The following is a 17,198-nucleotide window of genomic DNA, read 5'->3' on the forward strand; positions in this document are numbered from 1 at the left end:
CTGAAATATGGCCTCTCAAATCCAGCTAATTATTCTGGCGCCACCTTTTGGTTAGTCTTAGTATTGCAGATATCAAATGAGCAGCTTGTTTGTGGTGCTCTTGAATTACTGTGCCAGCTTTTCAATATAAATAAGGATGTGCAAATAAGAGCAATGACAAACAATAAGATTATCTTTAGGAAAAATATAAACAAAATGTGCTAAGTTCTTAGAAAACAAGTTTCATTGTGGTTTCATGCTGGTTGCACGTTATCTAAAGCTAAAAAAACTAAAGTTTTGAAGGGGTATAATAATCAAATATTAAAAGTTATGGAATTTAATATCCTGTGTGAGTACACATGCCTATCACAATTTTTTTAAAGAGTTAAACATATTGATCTTTTTCTTTTAAATTATGAATCTCATGAAGTTTTCTTGGGGTTTCACAATTTGATAAACTGAATTTGAGTCTAAATATTTAAAAAAAGCTTGACACTTGACACGCATACTAAAATACTACTCATACTACTTTTACCATATCTTTCAATGGCAGATATATAGTAAGAATATTATGCTAGTACGCAGTTACGAATTCAAGCAACAGTCTACAGTGGGCATCACTGATCTATACGGCTGCATATGAAATCACATCCGTACTATATAGTATGCAGTATGTGACAAAATAAGTATGTCTGAATAGAGTGGTGCATGGAAGAGGTCACTTTGTAGGCCTACCGGCAGTTAGCATCGCACTGGTTCCCTCAAGGAAAAACCCAATAGGATTTTTCCATAGGCTTTTGGATTATCGCTAAAAACAAGCTCGTGAGCAACACAAGTTTATGACACTTGCACGTTTTGTCCAGCAAGATAATTATCACAGATTATCACACAACTTTTATTAATTTTGAAGCCTAAAAGCAGTCGCCAAAAGTAAAAAGCTAACGGTAGGCTTAAACTACACCGCAGTCGCTCGCCTTCAACATCACCGCCGCTAAGCTTCCGACAACTCTTTCAGTTTTTTTGTCTAAAAACATTTTCACAGAACGTTTGAGTTAGATGAGTTTATAAGAGCACAATAATGAGCATAATGGTAACTGAGGTTACCTGCTCGGCGTGAGGACGTTTCAATTTCCACAACAGCCTCTGTAGTCCATTTTAGCCACTTGTTAGCCATCTTTTTTAAGACACGCAACAGCTTAAAAAAAAAATCACAAGTGCTGTATACTGATGTATTTTCTGTCGTAGAATAAAACGTGAAAGTGTCTTAAGCTTGTGTTCACCACAGATATTATTATTTCAAAAAATCCATCGACTTCGCGACAAGGGAACCGGAAGTGCTAAAATGCTAACTCGCTTCCGCATTTTGCCTACAAAGTGATGTCATACCTGCATCACTCTATTCACAGTACTCATAAAAGAGTAGAAAAAAGTACCCAGATGACTCAATTCTTCCTGCGAGATTCTGAAGTGGGCATTGAATGGACACTTTACTATCCCATGAGGCCACGGGAGAGGATTTGTGAAAGGCAGTGAAGCAACGTAACTGACACTGGTAGGTCACATGATAATGACATGACGGATGTAGTACGTATCTACGTATATTAGTGATTGGGCATCTCTGTGATGTAATTTCCTGTTTGTGTGGTCTTGTAAAATCACAACAAAGGCCCTGTCCCAAATGGCACCCTAAATCCTTACGGTCTTCCTCACGTCCGCACTTTCACGACGTAACGCCACTTTGACTGCGGGGAAGAAGTCCGCTGCGTAACCCACACCAGTGCGGGCTCGGCAGAAGTGTGCACATCGACCGCGAAGGGGGCGCTCGCGAGCACCCTTCTGAGACCTAAAATGACAAATGGGACACCCTACGGTCTCGTGGACTTAACAGACACGCGCACGTAGCGGCCATTGTAAGTCCACAAGACCGAAAGTGCACACAAAGTGTGCGTTTGGGACAGGGCCCATATGGCCTCTTGCATGTTGACAACTCAAAACTGTCATAAAACTTTAATTTAGCAGACATTTTGGAATTTTGGATTTTTATATCTTTTTATTTTAAAATAAAAAGTGATGCACTTGTTATTATAATAATAAATAATAAAATATGATGCCAAATTACTTTATATATTTTTTTTAATTATTTTTATTTATTTAATTTTATCTTAAATAATAAATTAGGAGAATATTATGATAAAGCATGGACATGGGAAACGCCAAATTTCTATATTATATGCTACACTTATCTCATATGATAAGAAATCCAGTAAAGATAGAATGAGGGCTTGGAGTTTGGATATTAAAGAGGATGTCGAGGAAACTGAGTGGTCAAAAGCATGCTCAAAAGCTCAAATACAAACGATTAATACTAGAATGAAGCTATTGCAACATAAGTGGTTGATGAGGACATGCATAACCCCTGAAATCCTTAACAAATGGTCTCCGCACATTCCAGACACATGTATGAAATGTTTAATTGAGAAGGGAACTTTAATTCACTGTGTATGGGAGTGCCCTAAATTGGTAATTTTTTGGAAAATGGTTGTCTTTACCCTAAGTAACATCACGAAAACTCAACTACCGTGCATTGCAAAACTTAGTATTCTGGGGATATACCCAGATCATCTTTCTATCAATAACAATCAGAGGACTCTTATCGACTTCGGCCTTCTGCAGGCCAGGAGGATGGTTGCTTTGAGTTGGAAAGAGACTGAAATATCTTCTGCACACTCTTGGATCAAGGAGATGGCAATGTGTGTCACTTTAGAGAAGTTAATGTATATTACAAGGGGTAAAGCGCAGCAATTTGAAGAGATGTGGGCACCTTTAATTGATTTCCTTAAGAAATAAGAAGGTGCATGTATTAATGTTTTGAGTGTGACATTTTTGTTTTGTTTTATTTTATTTTAAATCACTGCTGCTTTGATCAATATATCTGGAATGTTTTTGTAACTTATTTTCCTTTTGGTGATTGTTTGTTTTATTGGAAAATCAATAAAAAAAAAAATATATATATATATATATATATATATGCCCCACCCACAACATTTGAGTTCGGGAAGTTCAGTCTGGACTTGATCCGTTGTGGAGCAAAAATATGTGTTTTTTTTGGCAGGGTTGCCTGGGTTCCTGGGCAGTGTTGCCAACTCTCGCGAGACAAATAAGCAACTGCAGCTTCAAAAACAAGCCCAAAACAAGCCCAATATTATTATATTATTTATTATCATCAATATTATTTATGATTTAAAAAAAATTATCAATAAATGAGCCTGCAACATATTAAACTGACACCTCTCAGAGTTTGAAAAGCAAAAACAGATGTGATTTTACAAAAATCATCAAATTACAATAAAGGACACGCAATATCCTCCGATCAGCTGTGAACAGAAGAGGTTTGGAGAAAACAAAAAGTGACATGAAGGCCAATTATGGTAACCCACAGTCGGAGTTAGTGCACACATATTAGGGGCAGTAGTGAACACACACACGGCAAACCTTGAAAAAGATAAGACCTACATCTCAATGTGCATATACTATCTGCCCTAAATAGTATTGAAAATGACTGTCACATACTATTTAGGATGGATAGTATGCACATTGGGACACAGGCAAGCACTAAGGGAGTGCTGCAGTATAGCCACATATTTATAATAAAATACATTCGAACCATACCTACTGTTATTATTAGTATACTTGTTTTTTTTATAATAGCCTGTAATTTTAAATACATTATTAAATTAGGTGCCTCTCTTCCCTGTTCCCTCTCCATCTCTGTACATCTCTGCTGGTGGCATTGTTTGTAAAAATGTATACATAAATTTAAGTCTACTAACTATCATTACGTGCATTTATAACGTCACACATACCTGCACGTGGAACACGATTTTTCTTCAGTGAGGGGGAGAAGGAGGCGGGATATATGAGGACGGATTACTACAGCACTTGTATCGTTGCACTGAATGGCTATTAGCTGAGAGAAGACAGTGTCAGTCAATGTATTGGACAAAACAGCGACCATAAATTTAAAGAAACAAAGTTGCTTATTATATTTTCCTAACAAGCAACCACTCTCAAAGTCGCGTGTTATACGCGGACTTGGCAACCATGTTCATGGGTCTAAATATCACATAATTGGGGTCCCTTCAACCCGCGGACATGGAAAAACACTGGCAACACTGTGTGCAGTTGAGTTCTGTTGACATTTGACAACTAACGTTACGCGTCGCTCCGTTGCTCTGATTGGTTGTAGGTCTATCCAATTGAGATCTTTCCTGATTCGGTTGAAACACGCCCCATAATCACAGCCCAACGGAGCAGTATCAGACTCATATTCTGACTAGAATTGAGTATAACAACGTCAGGCTATAAAAGTGCATCCATCCATCATAAAAGTGCTCCACACGGCTCGGCCTTCTGAAGCGAAGTGGCGCATTTGTGTAAGAAAAATATTCATATTTAAAACTTTATAGACTAAAATAACTAACTTCTGGCGGAAAGCTGTACGCAAGTCGACTTGAAGGGTGAACTAACCCTTTAAGACATCTGAATCATGTTAAATCTAAAAAAAAAGTATATTGAAGTCTGTATGATATTCTTTTTTTTTTGTGTGTATGAAATGCATTTTTATGCGTTTTTGAAGGGAGTAAACCAATACAGCCACTGGGCCTTCTATGTTCAGTGCTTTTATGACAACTAAGAGAAGCTTGTTCTAAATCATAATCATTTGTTCAGGACAAAGCAACACAAACATCTTAAATAGTCTGTGATCAATTTAAAAAACTAACAAACAGATAAGGAGGATACTCAAGCTACTTGGCTCTAACCTTTGACCCTGAATCCTTGTCGAGTTCATCTTCTCTGTCTGACGCTGAAAGCTCCTCCGTCAGAGGCTCTGCTTTCTCTTCCTCTGCTGGCGGTGAGAGGGTGCTGTCTGCCTGCTGATCACAAGAAAAGGAAAAGTTTCACTAAGATCCATTAGGAAGGATCAATTCACTGCACTCAAATCAGCTGATGCTGACAACAACAACAAAAAAGTTCATGGGCCAAATGCATTCTCAGCAGACATGGAAGACATACACTCTTTATTCTGAGATCAGGAAAACCAAACTATAGATGACATGTCATTGCTCAGAGATAAATGCAGCAACTTTCATGCTTTCGCACAGTTTGTCTGTTTAACAGTTTTCGAGACACAATTTCATGTGGCTGAAATAAGTGCTGACAGGAAATTCACACCATTGTGTGTTGAACTGTACGCGCTCCATGTGTGAGTGAAAAACTATATAACATATATATGAATAATACTTAAATAAATAACACTAGTCAATGAGTGGGAGTTTTTTTTAAATAATACTTACTACATAAAGTATACTTAAAATATACTTGAACTTTACTTGATGTAAACTTAATTTTTGTAAGGGCATGCTTATGATGTTTACATTTATTGAGACCAGTTTAAAGCAATATTCACATAAAGATCATAATAACAGAGTTGCAATAGTTAGACTTGCCAATAATAGTGATGTGGTGTGAATGTTGTGCTATTATAGCTGTGTGCAAACTTCTTTAACCTATATATAACACACACTGACATTGTGCTCACTGTGGTTGTGGTTTTCCTCGAGGGCAGATGCAAATTTATATGTTCCAAATATGCTTCAAGGCTTCAAAGATATATGAAGATTATCCAAAATGAAATTGTACATGCCCAATATACTCTCCCTCGCCGGAAGTCTTAATATAAGTTTCAAAATAACGCTTTTAACAGCTGAAGTCCTACAGCTAAAGATAAGATGACTGAAACACAGTGTTATCAGCTTTTGACAAGCTTTCTCTTATCACCAGCTGCTTCTTTAATCCAGCAAGAAAAGCTTTAGCAAACAATCTGAGGAAAAGCACTGGACTCTGGGTGATGTCCAGGAAAATGATTAATAGAGACCTGAATTTCACAAGAGTACTATGATGCTCTTTAGTTGATGTGAACATTTCATGTGGACAGATTACTCAGCCAGATTCCTCTTTAGTGCTTCTCGGTTCTTCTTCTCTGTTATGTTTTTTTTAGTAAAATCATAAGACGTCAAGATGTGTCATTTTTGACAACATGAATGTGACAAAACTGGTCACTGGTGTTGGGGGGAAATCTACTGTTAAAAGTAAGGCATTACAATGTGTTACTTCCTAAAAAGTAACTAGTTACTTTAAAAAAGTAACTAGTTTATTTTTATGTAAAGTAATGTTGCATTGCTTTAGTGTTACTTTTTCTCACCTGGCTGAGGCTTGATATTCAGAAATTTAAGCCAACGTGCATTACTTTTTTATTTTTGCAAAAAAGTGACTCAAATATTAGTGTAAATTTATAAAGTAATGCATTTACTTGTTACGTCAAAAAAGTAACCTGATTATATAATGTATGTTACTTGTCACTGTTCTGTGAAGCACATTTTACTTGTAACCTCCTCTAAATACTAATTCTATGATTAGCAGTAAAACACTGGGCCCAGACTGTGACCAAATGGTGGCATTTTGGAACCCTTTTCTTGCTGGTGTGGGTAAATTTTGTTAAGAGGTGACATTGGTGCCAACAGCACATTGCCCAACTGATAAGAGCTGCCATTAATTTTGCATATGAAAAGCATCAAGCAGCAAAATGCGTACGGTTTATCAACTCGTACCAATACTAGGGGTTGTTTATACGACACCATTTTCAACAAAAAACAGGAAACTTTTAATGCGTTTTGGCCATTAATTTACAAGATAACTGCGTTTTGGGGGTCTAAAATGCAAAACATTATCCAAATTATACCATTATCATCATGTAAACTACAAAAACATGAATCTGTGAAAACGGTATGACATCATGCGCATGCGTATTATGTGTTCATTCTATAGGTGCGTAGTGCTTCTTTACAAAGTGACATCGCCAACTACTGGCCTGGCAGCAGAATACAGCGTTTTCGCGGATCCATGTGAATGAGGATTGTATTGACAATTTTGCCATCTGTACATGAAAAATGCAAAGGAACTTTATTGTTTTTAGTACAAATTTGCTGTGTGAACATACCCTAACACATTGTGAGTTCGATCACGCAACACCGTTACTACACAGTGGAAGGAGATCCAGGGAGAAAGCTTTAAAAACCGGCACAGAATTCGTTCTGTAATAAACCATATATATCAGATCAAACAGTGCTGACGTGGAAACCAGGAGAAACATTGTTATAGAAGGCTTTTCAGTCCATAAATCACCAATATTCACCATGGATTTAATGTAGTAACGCTAACTGTAACCATGGTATTGTGGCAGAAATAGCTGAATGCTTTTGCATTATTAATTTCAGGGTACGTACAATCTTTTGAGAGTGAAATTCAAGCACTTTTCAAGTGCTTCACACTTTTTCCAGCACTTCAAAGCTATACATATCCAATGTAAATGATATTTTTAATGTAATGACCAAAAATGAGTTTTTACTAGTGCTGGGAAAATTAACGCGTTAACGCGGGCGATTCATTTTTTCAGTTTAACGCATTAAAAATATTTAACGCAATTAATGCAGCGTCTGTTTTTATATCCATTTTTGCCCAGCGTTACATTATATGATCACGCTCTTATTCATGTAAATGCTTTTAAACCATTTAAGTGTGACAAGACAAGAGAACGCGCTGTATGTCAATGTCCTATCTGTGTGGCTGCGTCACAATCCGCTCCCTAGTTCAGTAGTCAGGACTCTAATCAGGGAGTCGGCCACATTCATGTACATTACACGATACACTGATTCACCACCTAGGAAGATGGGGAGCACACACACACACACACACACACACTCGACGCACAGAAAGATTTGCGCCAGTCTCGAGTTCTCTTTTGCTCTTGAACAAACAATAACAACAACACAGAGAATGTTGTCAAAATGCCAGTTTTGTCGAGTATAAGGAGTCTCATATTCTTAAATGAGTTAAATAACGTCTTAAAGGAAATTGAGAAATGAACGTGAGAAAATGAGATGCGCGTGACAGCGTGTCAGATCCGCGTCATGTTCGGCAGCGGCCGATCTTAAAGTCACAGCAGTCAATAATGATGTCTAGCATTAATGTTCATCAAAGAGGTGTTTGATAACTATTACATTTCTGTACATGTCTAACAGGGAAGGCTACAGGTAAATATGACATTTTTTATAATGGGTTTATTTAAAGATTGTTTTTTTTAAAGCCTAATAAATGTTGAAACTGGTAGCTTTCAGTTATACTGTAATGTAATGTCATTAATGTTTCATAGAGACATTAGTATCAGTGATGGCCTTCATTCATAAAAAGATGCCATTACAACAGAATGGATAATCACAATCAAGAATCACTCACATTATCTGTCTGGGTCAGTTCTGGTGCCTCTGTGACTGTAATCATGGGTCCTGAGCACCAGGACACCAGTGCTGGCTGTTTCTGAGCTGTTGGGTTATGGTTCTGCACTGGATTAGAGACCTGGAGCTCATTTTGTGGGTTTGGCTGAACCGGCTTGATTGATTCTCTCTCCTTTCCAGCGCCAGGCTCTCGCTCTTGTATTAGTTGTCTATACTTCTTCTTGAGGATGAGATATTTCTCTCCCTGAAATAAAAAAAGGAACCATTACCTCTATACTGTTATTTAAAAAACAGTTCACCAAAAATGAAAATGACCTCATCATTTACTCATAAAGCGAGATATCAAAAATACATTATTTAGCAGAATTTCTAAAGCTATTACATGGCCTCAGAAGACTTACTTTATAGCGCACTAGATTTATGGCGCTTCTTATCCTTCTTGCACTTTTTGGAGATCAACTAAATAAATTTTAGTGATATAAAAATAGAACATTGGACACTTGCAAAATATCTCCACAGAAGGAAGCAAGTCATGTGTATTTGGAACAATGTTAAGGTGAATAAATGATGATAAAATGTTCATTTTTGGTCTCTTTAACAAAATCATATCTTTTTAAAAAATGTATTAAATCAATACTTGTGACCCAGTATTGATCAAAAGTGACATTAAAGATGTGTATAATTTTACATCAGATTTATATTTTAAATAAATGCTGTTTGTCAAACTTTATATTTATCAATGAATCCTGAAAAAAATGATCACAATTTCCATAAAAATATTACTGTTTTAAACATTGATAATAATAAATGTTTCTTGAACATGTGACACTGAAGAATGGAGTAACGATGCTGAAAATTCAACTTTACTATCACAGGAATAAATTACATTTTATAATATAATAAAACAGAAAACAGTTATTAATAATATTTTTTATTATTACTGTTTTTCCTGTATTTTAGATCAAATAAATGCAACCTTGGCGAGCAGAAAAGACTTATATCAAAACCACAGTCTTTACTGAACGCTAATGTATGGCTGGAAAAAAATGGATGACAGATCAGATGGAAAGGGACCTCATGCGAGGGAAAGTACACATATAGGACAATGATCCAAGATCATAAGGGTGTGGCGTATAGCACTGATGTGAGAAAATGAGACCTCACAGAGTACAGTCACAGAGTAAATAATGAATCACTGTGGGAATAGAGACCTGTGTGACAATTCTTCAGGGACAGGGAATAAACATGATCGCATTACGAACACAAAACCGCACTAATGATTATTTAATGAGACGAGGGAGGAGTTCATTAGTTTAAACACTGAAATAATGATTTGAAAACACATGTACTCACGTTCTCAGATTTCATCACAGCAATTCTATCAATGATGAGTTTGAACTCTTCTCTGTATTTGGCTGCAGGGGGAAAAATAGATTAAAGTGTTGTGAGTAGGAGATGGCAATCATGTTTTCCCAGCATGCCTATCTTAAAAGAAAGGTTACTCATACAATATGACCTTGCGTTAGTTCTTTGCTTTGTAAAATCTAAACCAAGTAAGAAGAAAACCAAAAGCATATCAGAAGCTAGTCTTTAAAGGAACAATTCACCCAAACCCAAGTTTGGAATGGCGTGTCACAAACATGTAATTGAACACAAATAAAGATATTTTGAAGGATGTCTGTAACCAAACCATTCCAGTTCCCATTGACTTCCACTAGATTTTTTATCCATACAATGAATGTCAAAGGAAACGGAAACTATTGGGTTACCAACATTCTTCAAAATATCTACTTCTGTGTTCAGCAGAGGAAAGAAAGCTATAAAGGTTTGGAACGACATGAGGATGAGTAAATGATGGCCAAAAAAAAAAACATTTCTGGGTGGACTATCCCTTTAAATTTTATAAATACATATTTTTGTTTATGTTCCAATGGAAAAAATTGTCATACAATTTTGGAACGACATGAGGATGAGTAAATGAAGGCAAAAAAAAAAACATTTCTGGGTGGACTATCCCTTTAAATTTTATAAATAAACATGTTTGTTTGTGTTCCAATGGAAAAAATTGTCATACAATTTGGAACGACATGAGGAGTAAATGATGGCCAAAAAACAAATCATTTTTGGGTGGACTATCCCTTTAAATTTTATAAATACATATTTTTGTTTATGTTCCAATGGAAAAAATGGTCATACAATTTTGGAACGACATGAGGATGAGTAAATGATGACAGAAAAAACATTTTTGGGTGGACTATCCCTTTAAATTTTATAAATAAACATTTTTGTTTATGTTCCAATGGAAAAAATGGTCGTACAATTTGGAACAACATGAGGATGAGTAAATGAAGGCAAAAAAAAATACATTTTTAGGTGGACCATTCCTTTAAATGTTATAAATAAAAAAAGAATTTGTGTTCCAATGGAAAAAATAAAGTCATACCGATTTGGAACGACATGATCGTAAATAAATATAAATATAAAGATATTTTTGGGCGACCTACCCCTTTAAAAGCAACATTTGAGATTGACACTACACCTTGAACACTTGTTTATTTATTGATTTGTTCTGTCTGCAAGTTATTGACTTGTAAGTTTAGCTGTTTAACGTTTTGCACACAATAGACTCTGATTCCTGGCCTGTGGGAGTTAGAGATGTTATGCAACATCACTTCAGCACAGACTGACTGCATCAAGGACAAACCAGAAACTGGCTCGGATTACTATACATGAATAGAAAACGACAGGGAGGAGGCCCGCGCAAACAAATCCTTCATTACTGCTGAGCTCATATGCCTTTTCAACAACCATTCCCAATGGATCATCACTCAGATGCTCCCAGCGCTGGCTCGTAGGTTTATTTAGATGCCAAAGACGTATTTTCCCTACTTCGATTTCATTCCATTGCCTTAAGGAAAAGGTATTTTTTCTTTCTCGGTGGCACAACACAGCTATATTGACTTGCAGTTCAGTAAGTGAGTCATGTGTTGATTCAATAGCCACTCTGATGGAGTTGATTCAGTAAAAGACTCGTCAAACGGTAAAGGCTGGCCCACATTATAAGTGTTTTAAAATCTTATCAGATGTGAGAGACCACAAACATGACGATCGGTGCAGCCCGATATTCTTCCGTGCAGAACCATCAAGATAATCGGGACTTTACCTAGGGGAGAATTGGGCCCAAATGATCTTGTAGTGTGTGGGTGCCTTTACACGAGTCGCTTGATTGATTCATTAAAAGAACCGACACATAAGAGTCATCTGTTCATGAATCAGATTACACAGGTGGCACTTATTTGTTTTTACATGCACTGCATACCGTGAGGAGCGGGAGTTCAGGAAACGCTCCAGTGATGCACCATGCCAGAAATATGAAAATACAAGTTTTGAACCCAACAAACTTGAGAATGTTTATTTTTCATATTTCTGACATGGCATGAACAAACAATCATGCTTGCACTTTGTCTGAACCACTTGCTTCCCCTCAGAACCCACAGTTTAAAAACCACTGCTCTAGTTTTACGAACTTCATGATTTTGGCAGATTGTCATGGAAACATTTCTCATTAAGGCACTTTTTAACCCTCAATAGTCCTGTTTCATTTATATATCACACAAGGATTTCTGTTGTTTGCAGCTGCTGTTTTACTCAATCATGTGAAATGGTTTTCTGGCTCCCAAGGCAACAGACACATGCAATGCTAGATTTTGAGTCACATCATTGACGGTCAACATGGTAAGCATGTTCTGGAGTATTAATCTTTCAAATTAGCATAAATATATGGAAAAAGTCCTATAATGGCTCAACACATATTCTGTGCATAGCATAGTCTAGATCAGGGGTTTGCTTCGTTTTATTTTGATGCCCACAAATATGATTGTTCTCATCCAAGGGAAAATATATACACCGATCAGACATAACATTATGATCCTAATATTGTGTTTTGCTGCCAAAACAGCCCTGACCCGTTGAGGCATGGACTCCACTAGACCCCTGAAGGTGTGCTGTGGTATCTGGCACCAAGATGTTAGCAGCAGATCCTTTAAGCCCTGTAAGTTGTGATCAGACTTGTTTGTTCAGCACATCCCACAGATGCTCGATTAGACTGAGATCTGGGGAATTTGGAGGCGCAGTTATTGCAACCTCCTTTTCCCAAGGTAACAGATAACGGAGCCTTCTCCGATAATGCCTGATGAGTTTGGAGAACACCTGACAAGAGATCAGAGATCATTCCTCCATACAGAATCTCTCCAGATCCTTCAGATTCCCAGATCCATGTTGGTGCTTCTTCTCTTCAGTTCACCCTACTCATTTTCTATAGGGTTCAGGTCAGGACTGGGACGGCTGCGGCAGAAGCTTCATTTTGTGCTCAATGACACATTTTTGTGATGATTTGGATCGTTGTCCTGATGGAAGATCCAACCACGGTCCATTATAGGATTTCTAGCAGAGGCCGTCAGGTTTAGATTTTTTATCTGTTGGTATTTGCAAGAAGAGCTTAGTCGATGGCCTATGTTCCCATGGGAATTTAAAGGCGTAAATAAATAATAAATAATAAATAAATAATTTGCAAGAATCCCTGATACCATGAATCTGAAGATGTCCAGGACCTCCAGCAAAAAAATAGGCCCACAACATTAAAGATCCAGCTGTATTTTTAACCATAGGCATGGGGTACTTTTTATCCCTGTTTGCATAAAAACCATCTTGTGGGTTTGCTGCCAAAAAGCTCTTTTTATAGGTTTCATCTGACCACAGAACCAGGTCCGTTTTGTGTCTGTCAACTGAATAAGCTGAAGTTTGTTTCTGGATGAGCAAGAAGGATTTTTCTTGAATCCCTCCCAAACAACATGTGGTGATGAAGGGGTTGTTTGATTCTTTTTTTTTTGTGGCTTTCTGACTCAAAGACTCAACTAATCTCTGCGATTCTCCATCTGTGATCCTTGGAGAGTCTTTGTCCACTCAAACTCTCCTCCTCACCATGCATTAGGACGATATAGACACACATCCTCTTCCAGGCAGATTCGTAACCTCTTTAGTTGATTGGAAATTCTTAATCATTGCCCTGATGGTGGAAATGGGGATTTTCAATGCCTTAGCTATTTTATTAAAGCCACTTTCTATTTTGTGAAGCTCAAAAATCTTTTGCTGCACATCAGAACTATATTCTTTGGTTTTACTCATTGTGATGAATGACTAAAGGGGTACTTCAGCGCTGGGAAGATGATGTGTATTTAAACTGGTTCATTTATGTAGTAGAAATGTGAAAGTATTTTTGAATTTGGTGCCTTCTAGACTAAGAAAAGACAGAAAATGTATTTTTGTCTCATGTGGATGAAAGACAACAACTCCCAGAATGCACCTGCTTCTAGGGCTGTGCAATTAATCGAATTTCGATTTCGATTTCGATTTTGCCTCCCAACGATCACCAAAATAGTACAATCGAGAAAAAACGATTATTTTGCCTTGCGTTCTGAATGAAACGCGCACGCGCACATCCGCCCCTCCCGAACCCACAAATCTCTCTCAGGTCGTGAGTCTCGTGTGCATATCATCCGCTGGAATTTAAAAACTCGGCGCGAGTAAAGATGGCAGAAGGAGGGCAGTTACAGCAGCGTTTGGTGAGCAAAAAAGGCAAAACCAACTCCGTTGTCTGGGAACAGTTTGGCTTCGAGGAATCAGACGACGAGCAGAAACATGCTAAGATTTGCTACATGGTAGTGACTGCAACGCAAGGGAACACCACGAATTTGTTTAACCACTTGAAAATTAAACAGAGTGACCAATGACAATCTAATAAAGAAACAAAAACTGACGAGAGCAGGGGAGCTGTGTAAACGTCCTTTTTTTCCTTCATATTTTTCAAATAATTCTCTCTTTGTAAACTTTGTTCAATGCATGCGAGATTGCGAGTGCTGCCATATTTTCGAATATGACCAGTCGTTTTCACCGTCATCACCCGGGTTTAGTGCTTTAGGGTTTAGGTTTAGAATGAGAAGCCGCGCGCGCTGTGAGAAAATGTGTCTCTGTGCGTTCATCCGAGAGCGCGCACACGTCTCTCAGCGCGCAAATATTGAGTTCTCTTTCAAGTCTTGCTCTTAAACGGACAAACTCACACAAAACGTATGTCAACATGTCCATCTTGATGAGTATCCTAGCAGACATAGTCTGTATATGCCTTAAGTGAACTTTATACAGTCGATAAAGAAGACGCGAGGTCTTAAAGGGGCAGTAGCCTTTACTGCTGTCTGTTTAATGTCAAACAACAAAAGACAAGGACATCACTCACCGCTCTTGATTGAATAGCTTTTGTAAGTTTAATAGGATTAATCTTTAATTTATGCACTCAAATATGCAATGTTATTTTACATTTGATACATTTCTGTACCTGAAAACTAATGTTAGACGTACATGAAAAGCATAGCCGAACCATATTGTTGATCTTATTTATTTGTGGTTATCATTTTTACGTGAATACTTTTATACTTTGATTCGAATATATGTTATATTATTTATTTTAATAGTTCAAAAAGTACAACAAATGTTACAATTTCAATTGAATTGTTGAAAGGTGTATTTTTAATAAATACAACACATTCCCAAAGTCATGTGAAATAATCGTGTTACATAATCGTGATTTCAATATTGACCAAAATAATCGTGATTATGATTTTTTCCATAATCGAGCAGCCCTACCTGCTTCGCTGCCCAACGAGGCCACTCCCAAAGCCACGGCCACTGGTTATCACTTGCCCACCGCGGCACCGCCCCCAACGTTGTTTTGCTCGTAATCATAGGGGAACCTTTTTTAGTGCTATATAGCACCAATTTTGGTGCTTCAGTGGTTCTTCAGCGGTTCTTCAGAGGTTCTTCACCGGTTCTTCAGCGGTTCTTTGACTAAGGTGCTATATAGCACCTCTGAAGAACCGCTGAAGAACCACTGAAGCACCAAAATTGGTGCTATATAGCACTAAAAAAGGTTCCCCTATGATTACGAGCCTTTTTTTTTAGAGTGTAGGGGAACCTTTTTAAGTGCTATATAGCACCAATTTTGGTGCTTCAGTGGTTCTTCAGTGGTTCTTCAGAGGTGCTATATAGCACCTTAGTCAAAAAAACGGTGAAGAACCTCTGAAGAACCACTGAAGAACCACTGAAGCACCAAAATTGGTGCTATATAGCACTTAAAAAGGTTCCCCTATGATTACGAGCCAAGAACCATTTTTGGTGCCATATAGAACCTTTTTTTTTTGAGTGTACCGGGTTTCTACTGATACAAAGCTTAAAGCTAAATCGCTGAAGTAACCCTTTAAGGGGCCTTTGTGTTTCCTCGTACTTATACTCCTGTGGAACAGGAAGTCATGGCTGGACAATGTCATGCTCCTAGTCACCCTGGTGTGCTAAAAAACAAATATTAATGGGAGTATAATTCAGAGATATTTTACTCATAAGAATTTCTAGGGGTGCCAATAATTGTGGCCAACATGCATCGGAGAAGAAAACATTTATTTCATAATGTGAGTTTCCCCCGACTTTCAATTGTTGTACTTCAATGAAAGGTTAGAATTTTGTGAATTTTTCTGAATGATAGATCTAAAGATTTATTTTCACAGCCGTCTTTGCTCATATTTACCAAGGGTGCCAATATTAGTGGAGGGCATATATATATTTGAATAATAATAAAAATAAAGTATTTTTTCACTCCAAGTATGCATTTTTTTATGCATGGCCTTATGGACTAATTATTGTATTGCTAATGGACATTACGAATTAATTAATAAAATGTCAGTGTCAATGAACAATAAAATAAAAATACAAAAATATATTTCAAAGAATCAAATTCTTGAGACTTTCACTTAAGAAATAGGTCTTTAAAATGTTTTATGAAATATTGTCTCCTTTTTTTATGTCAAAAGTCAATTAACACAAACAAACAAACTTAAAAGTAAAAGATCGGGGATGTTGCTAAACTTTCAAACAAATCACGTGTTCACGCCAAACAGGCAAAATACAGCATACCAGAGATTGGATCTTTAAATGGAGAATGCAACCTTTAAACACAACCTTTCCGTTTTCCTGCCAGGGGAAAAGACAGGGATGACATTGCAACACAGCATCCACAACAACAGGAAACCGTAAGGGAAGTCAACACTTAACAGTTGTAGGCAGCAGAATTCCTGTCATGCTACTGAGAGGTAAACTGTTTAGCTTTCAGAGCAAATTTATTAGTCTATGCTGGCCAACTACACGAGGACTCCACGTTCCCACACAGAATATAGCAACAGCCCGAGATCCCATCAAAACCGCCATCCTAAAAAGGACTGGAGTCATTATAACCCCAGAATTAGAGCATGTCATACAGGCTGATGCGGTAACCAAGAATAATTATGATAATTGGTTAGCGGTGTCAGATGGTACCAGATGAAGGCAGACCTCTGTACACAACTGCACAAGCACAGCTGGACGAAGCATTATAAGCCATTACGGATAATTGTTTCATACATTTACGTCTGACACATGTATGTAGGATTAAATGCAATATCATCTAATTTAATTACAATTTAAGTGGTTTATGAGAACATCATGTGTGCTTTGTTTTTGTTTTTTTATTTGGCCCACTTTGCTGCAGCCAATCCCTTCATTGCAGACACGCAGTTTCATTTTTTACATTAATATTTTATGTTCGCAGACAAAACACTAGTGTTAAACCAGTGTTTGTTTTTCAATGGCAGACGCTGATAACTTTAGAATGGGATTTTAAAGTCACCATGAAATCTACATTTGTAAATCTTATTTTTATGGAATATTGCATTTTTTATTATTAAATGAATTCTCTGTGCATTCATGTTCTCGTAAACTTTAACCAAAAAT

The 17,198-nt window shown here is 37.2% G+C and overlaps 1 protein-coding gene across 1 annotated transcript in view; it reads right to left on the minus strand.

Annotated features, from left to right (window-relative positions):
• The window catches only part of LOC307117228 (uncharacterized protein), a 41,259-nt gene that overhangs the window by 20,201 nt on the left and 3,860 nt on the right, over positions 1-17,198 (minus strand). The window contains exons 2-4 of the mRNA XM_079802020.1: positions 9,684-9,745; positions 8,332-8,574; positions 4,800-4,913 (exon numbers count right to left, since the gene is read on the minus strand). Coding sequence (XP_079658146.1) covers positions 4,800-4,913; positions 8,332-8,574; positions 9,684-9,745 — 419 coding nt within the window. The remainder of the gene's footprint in view (positions 1-4,799; positions 4,914-8,331; positions 8,575-9,683; positions 9,746-17,198) is intronic.

Source organism: Gobio gobio (genome assembly GCF_949357685.1).
Source record: "Gobio gobio genome assembly, chromosome: 21".
Lineage (NCBI taxonomy): Eukaryota > Metazoa > Chordata > Actinopteri > Cypriniformes > Gobionidae > Gobio > Gobio gobio.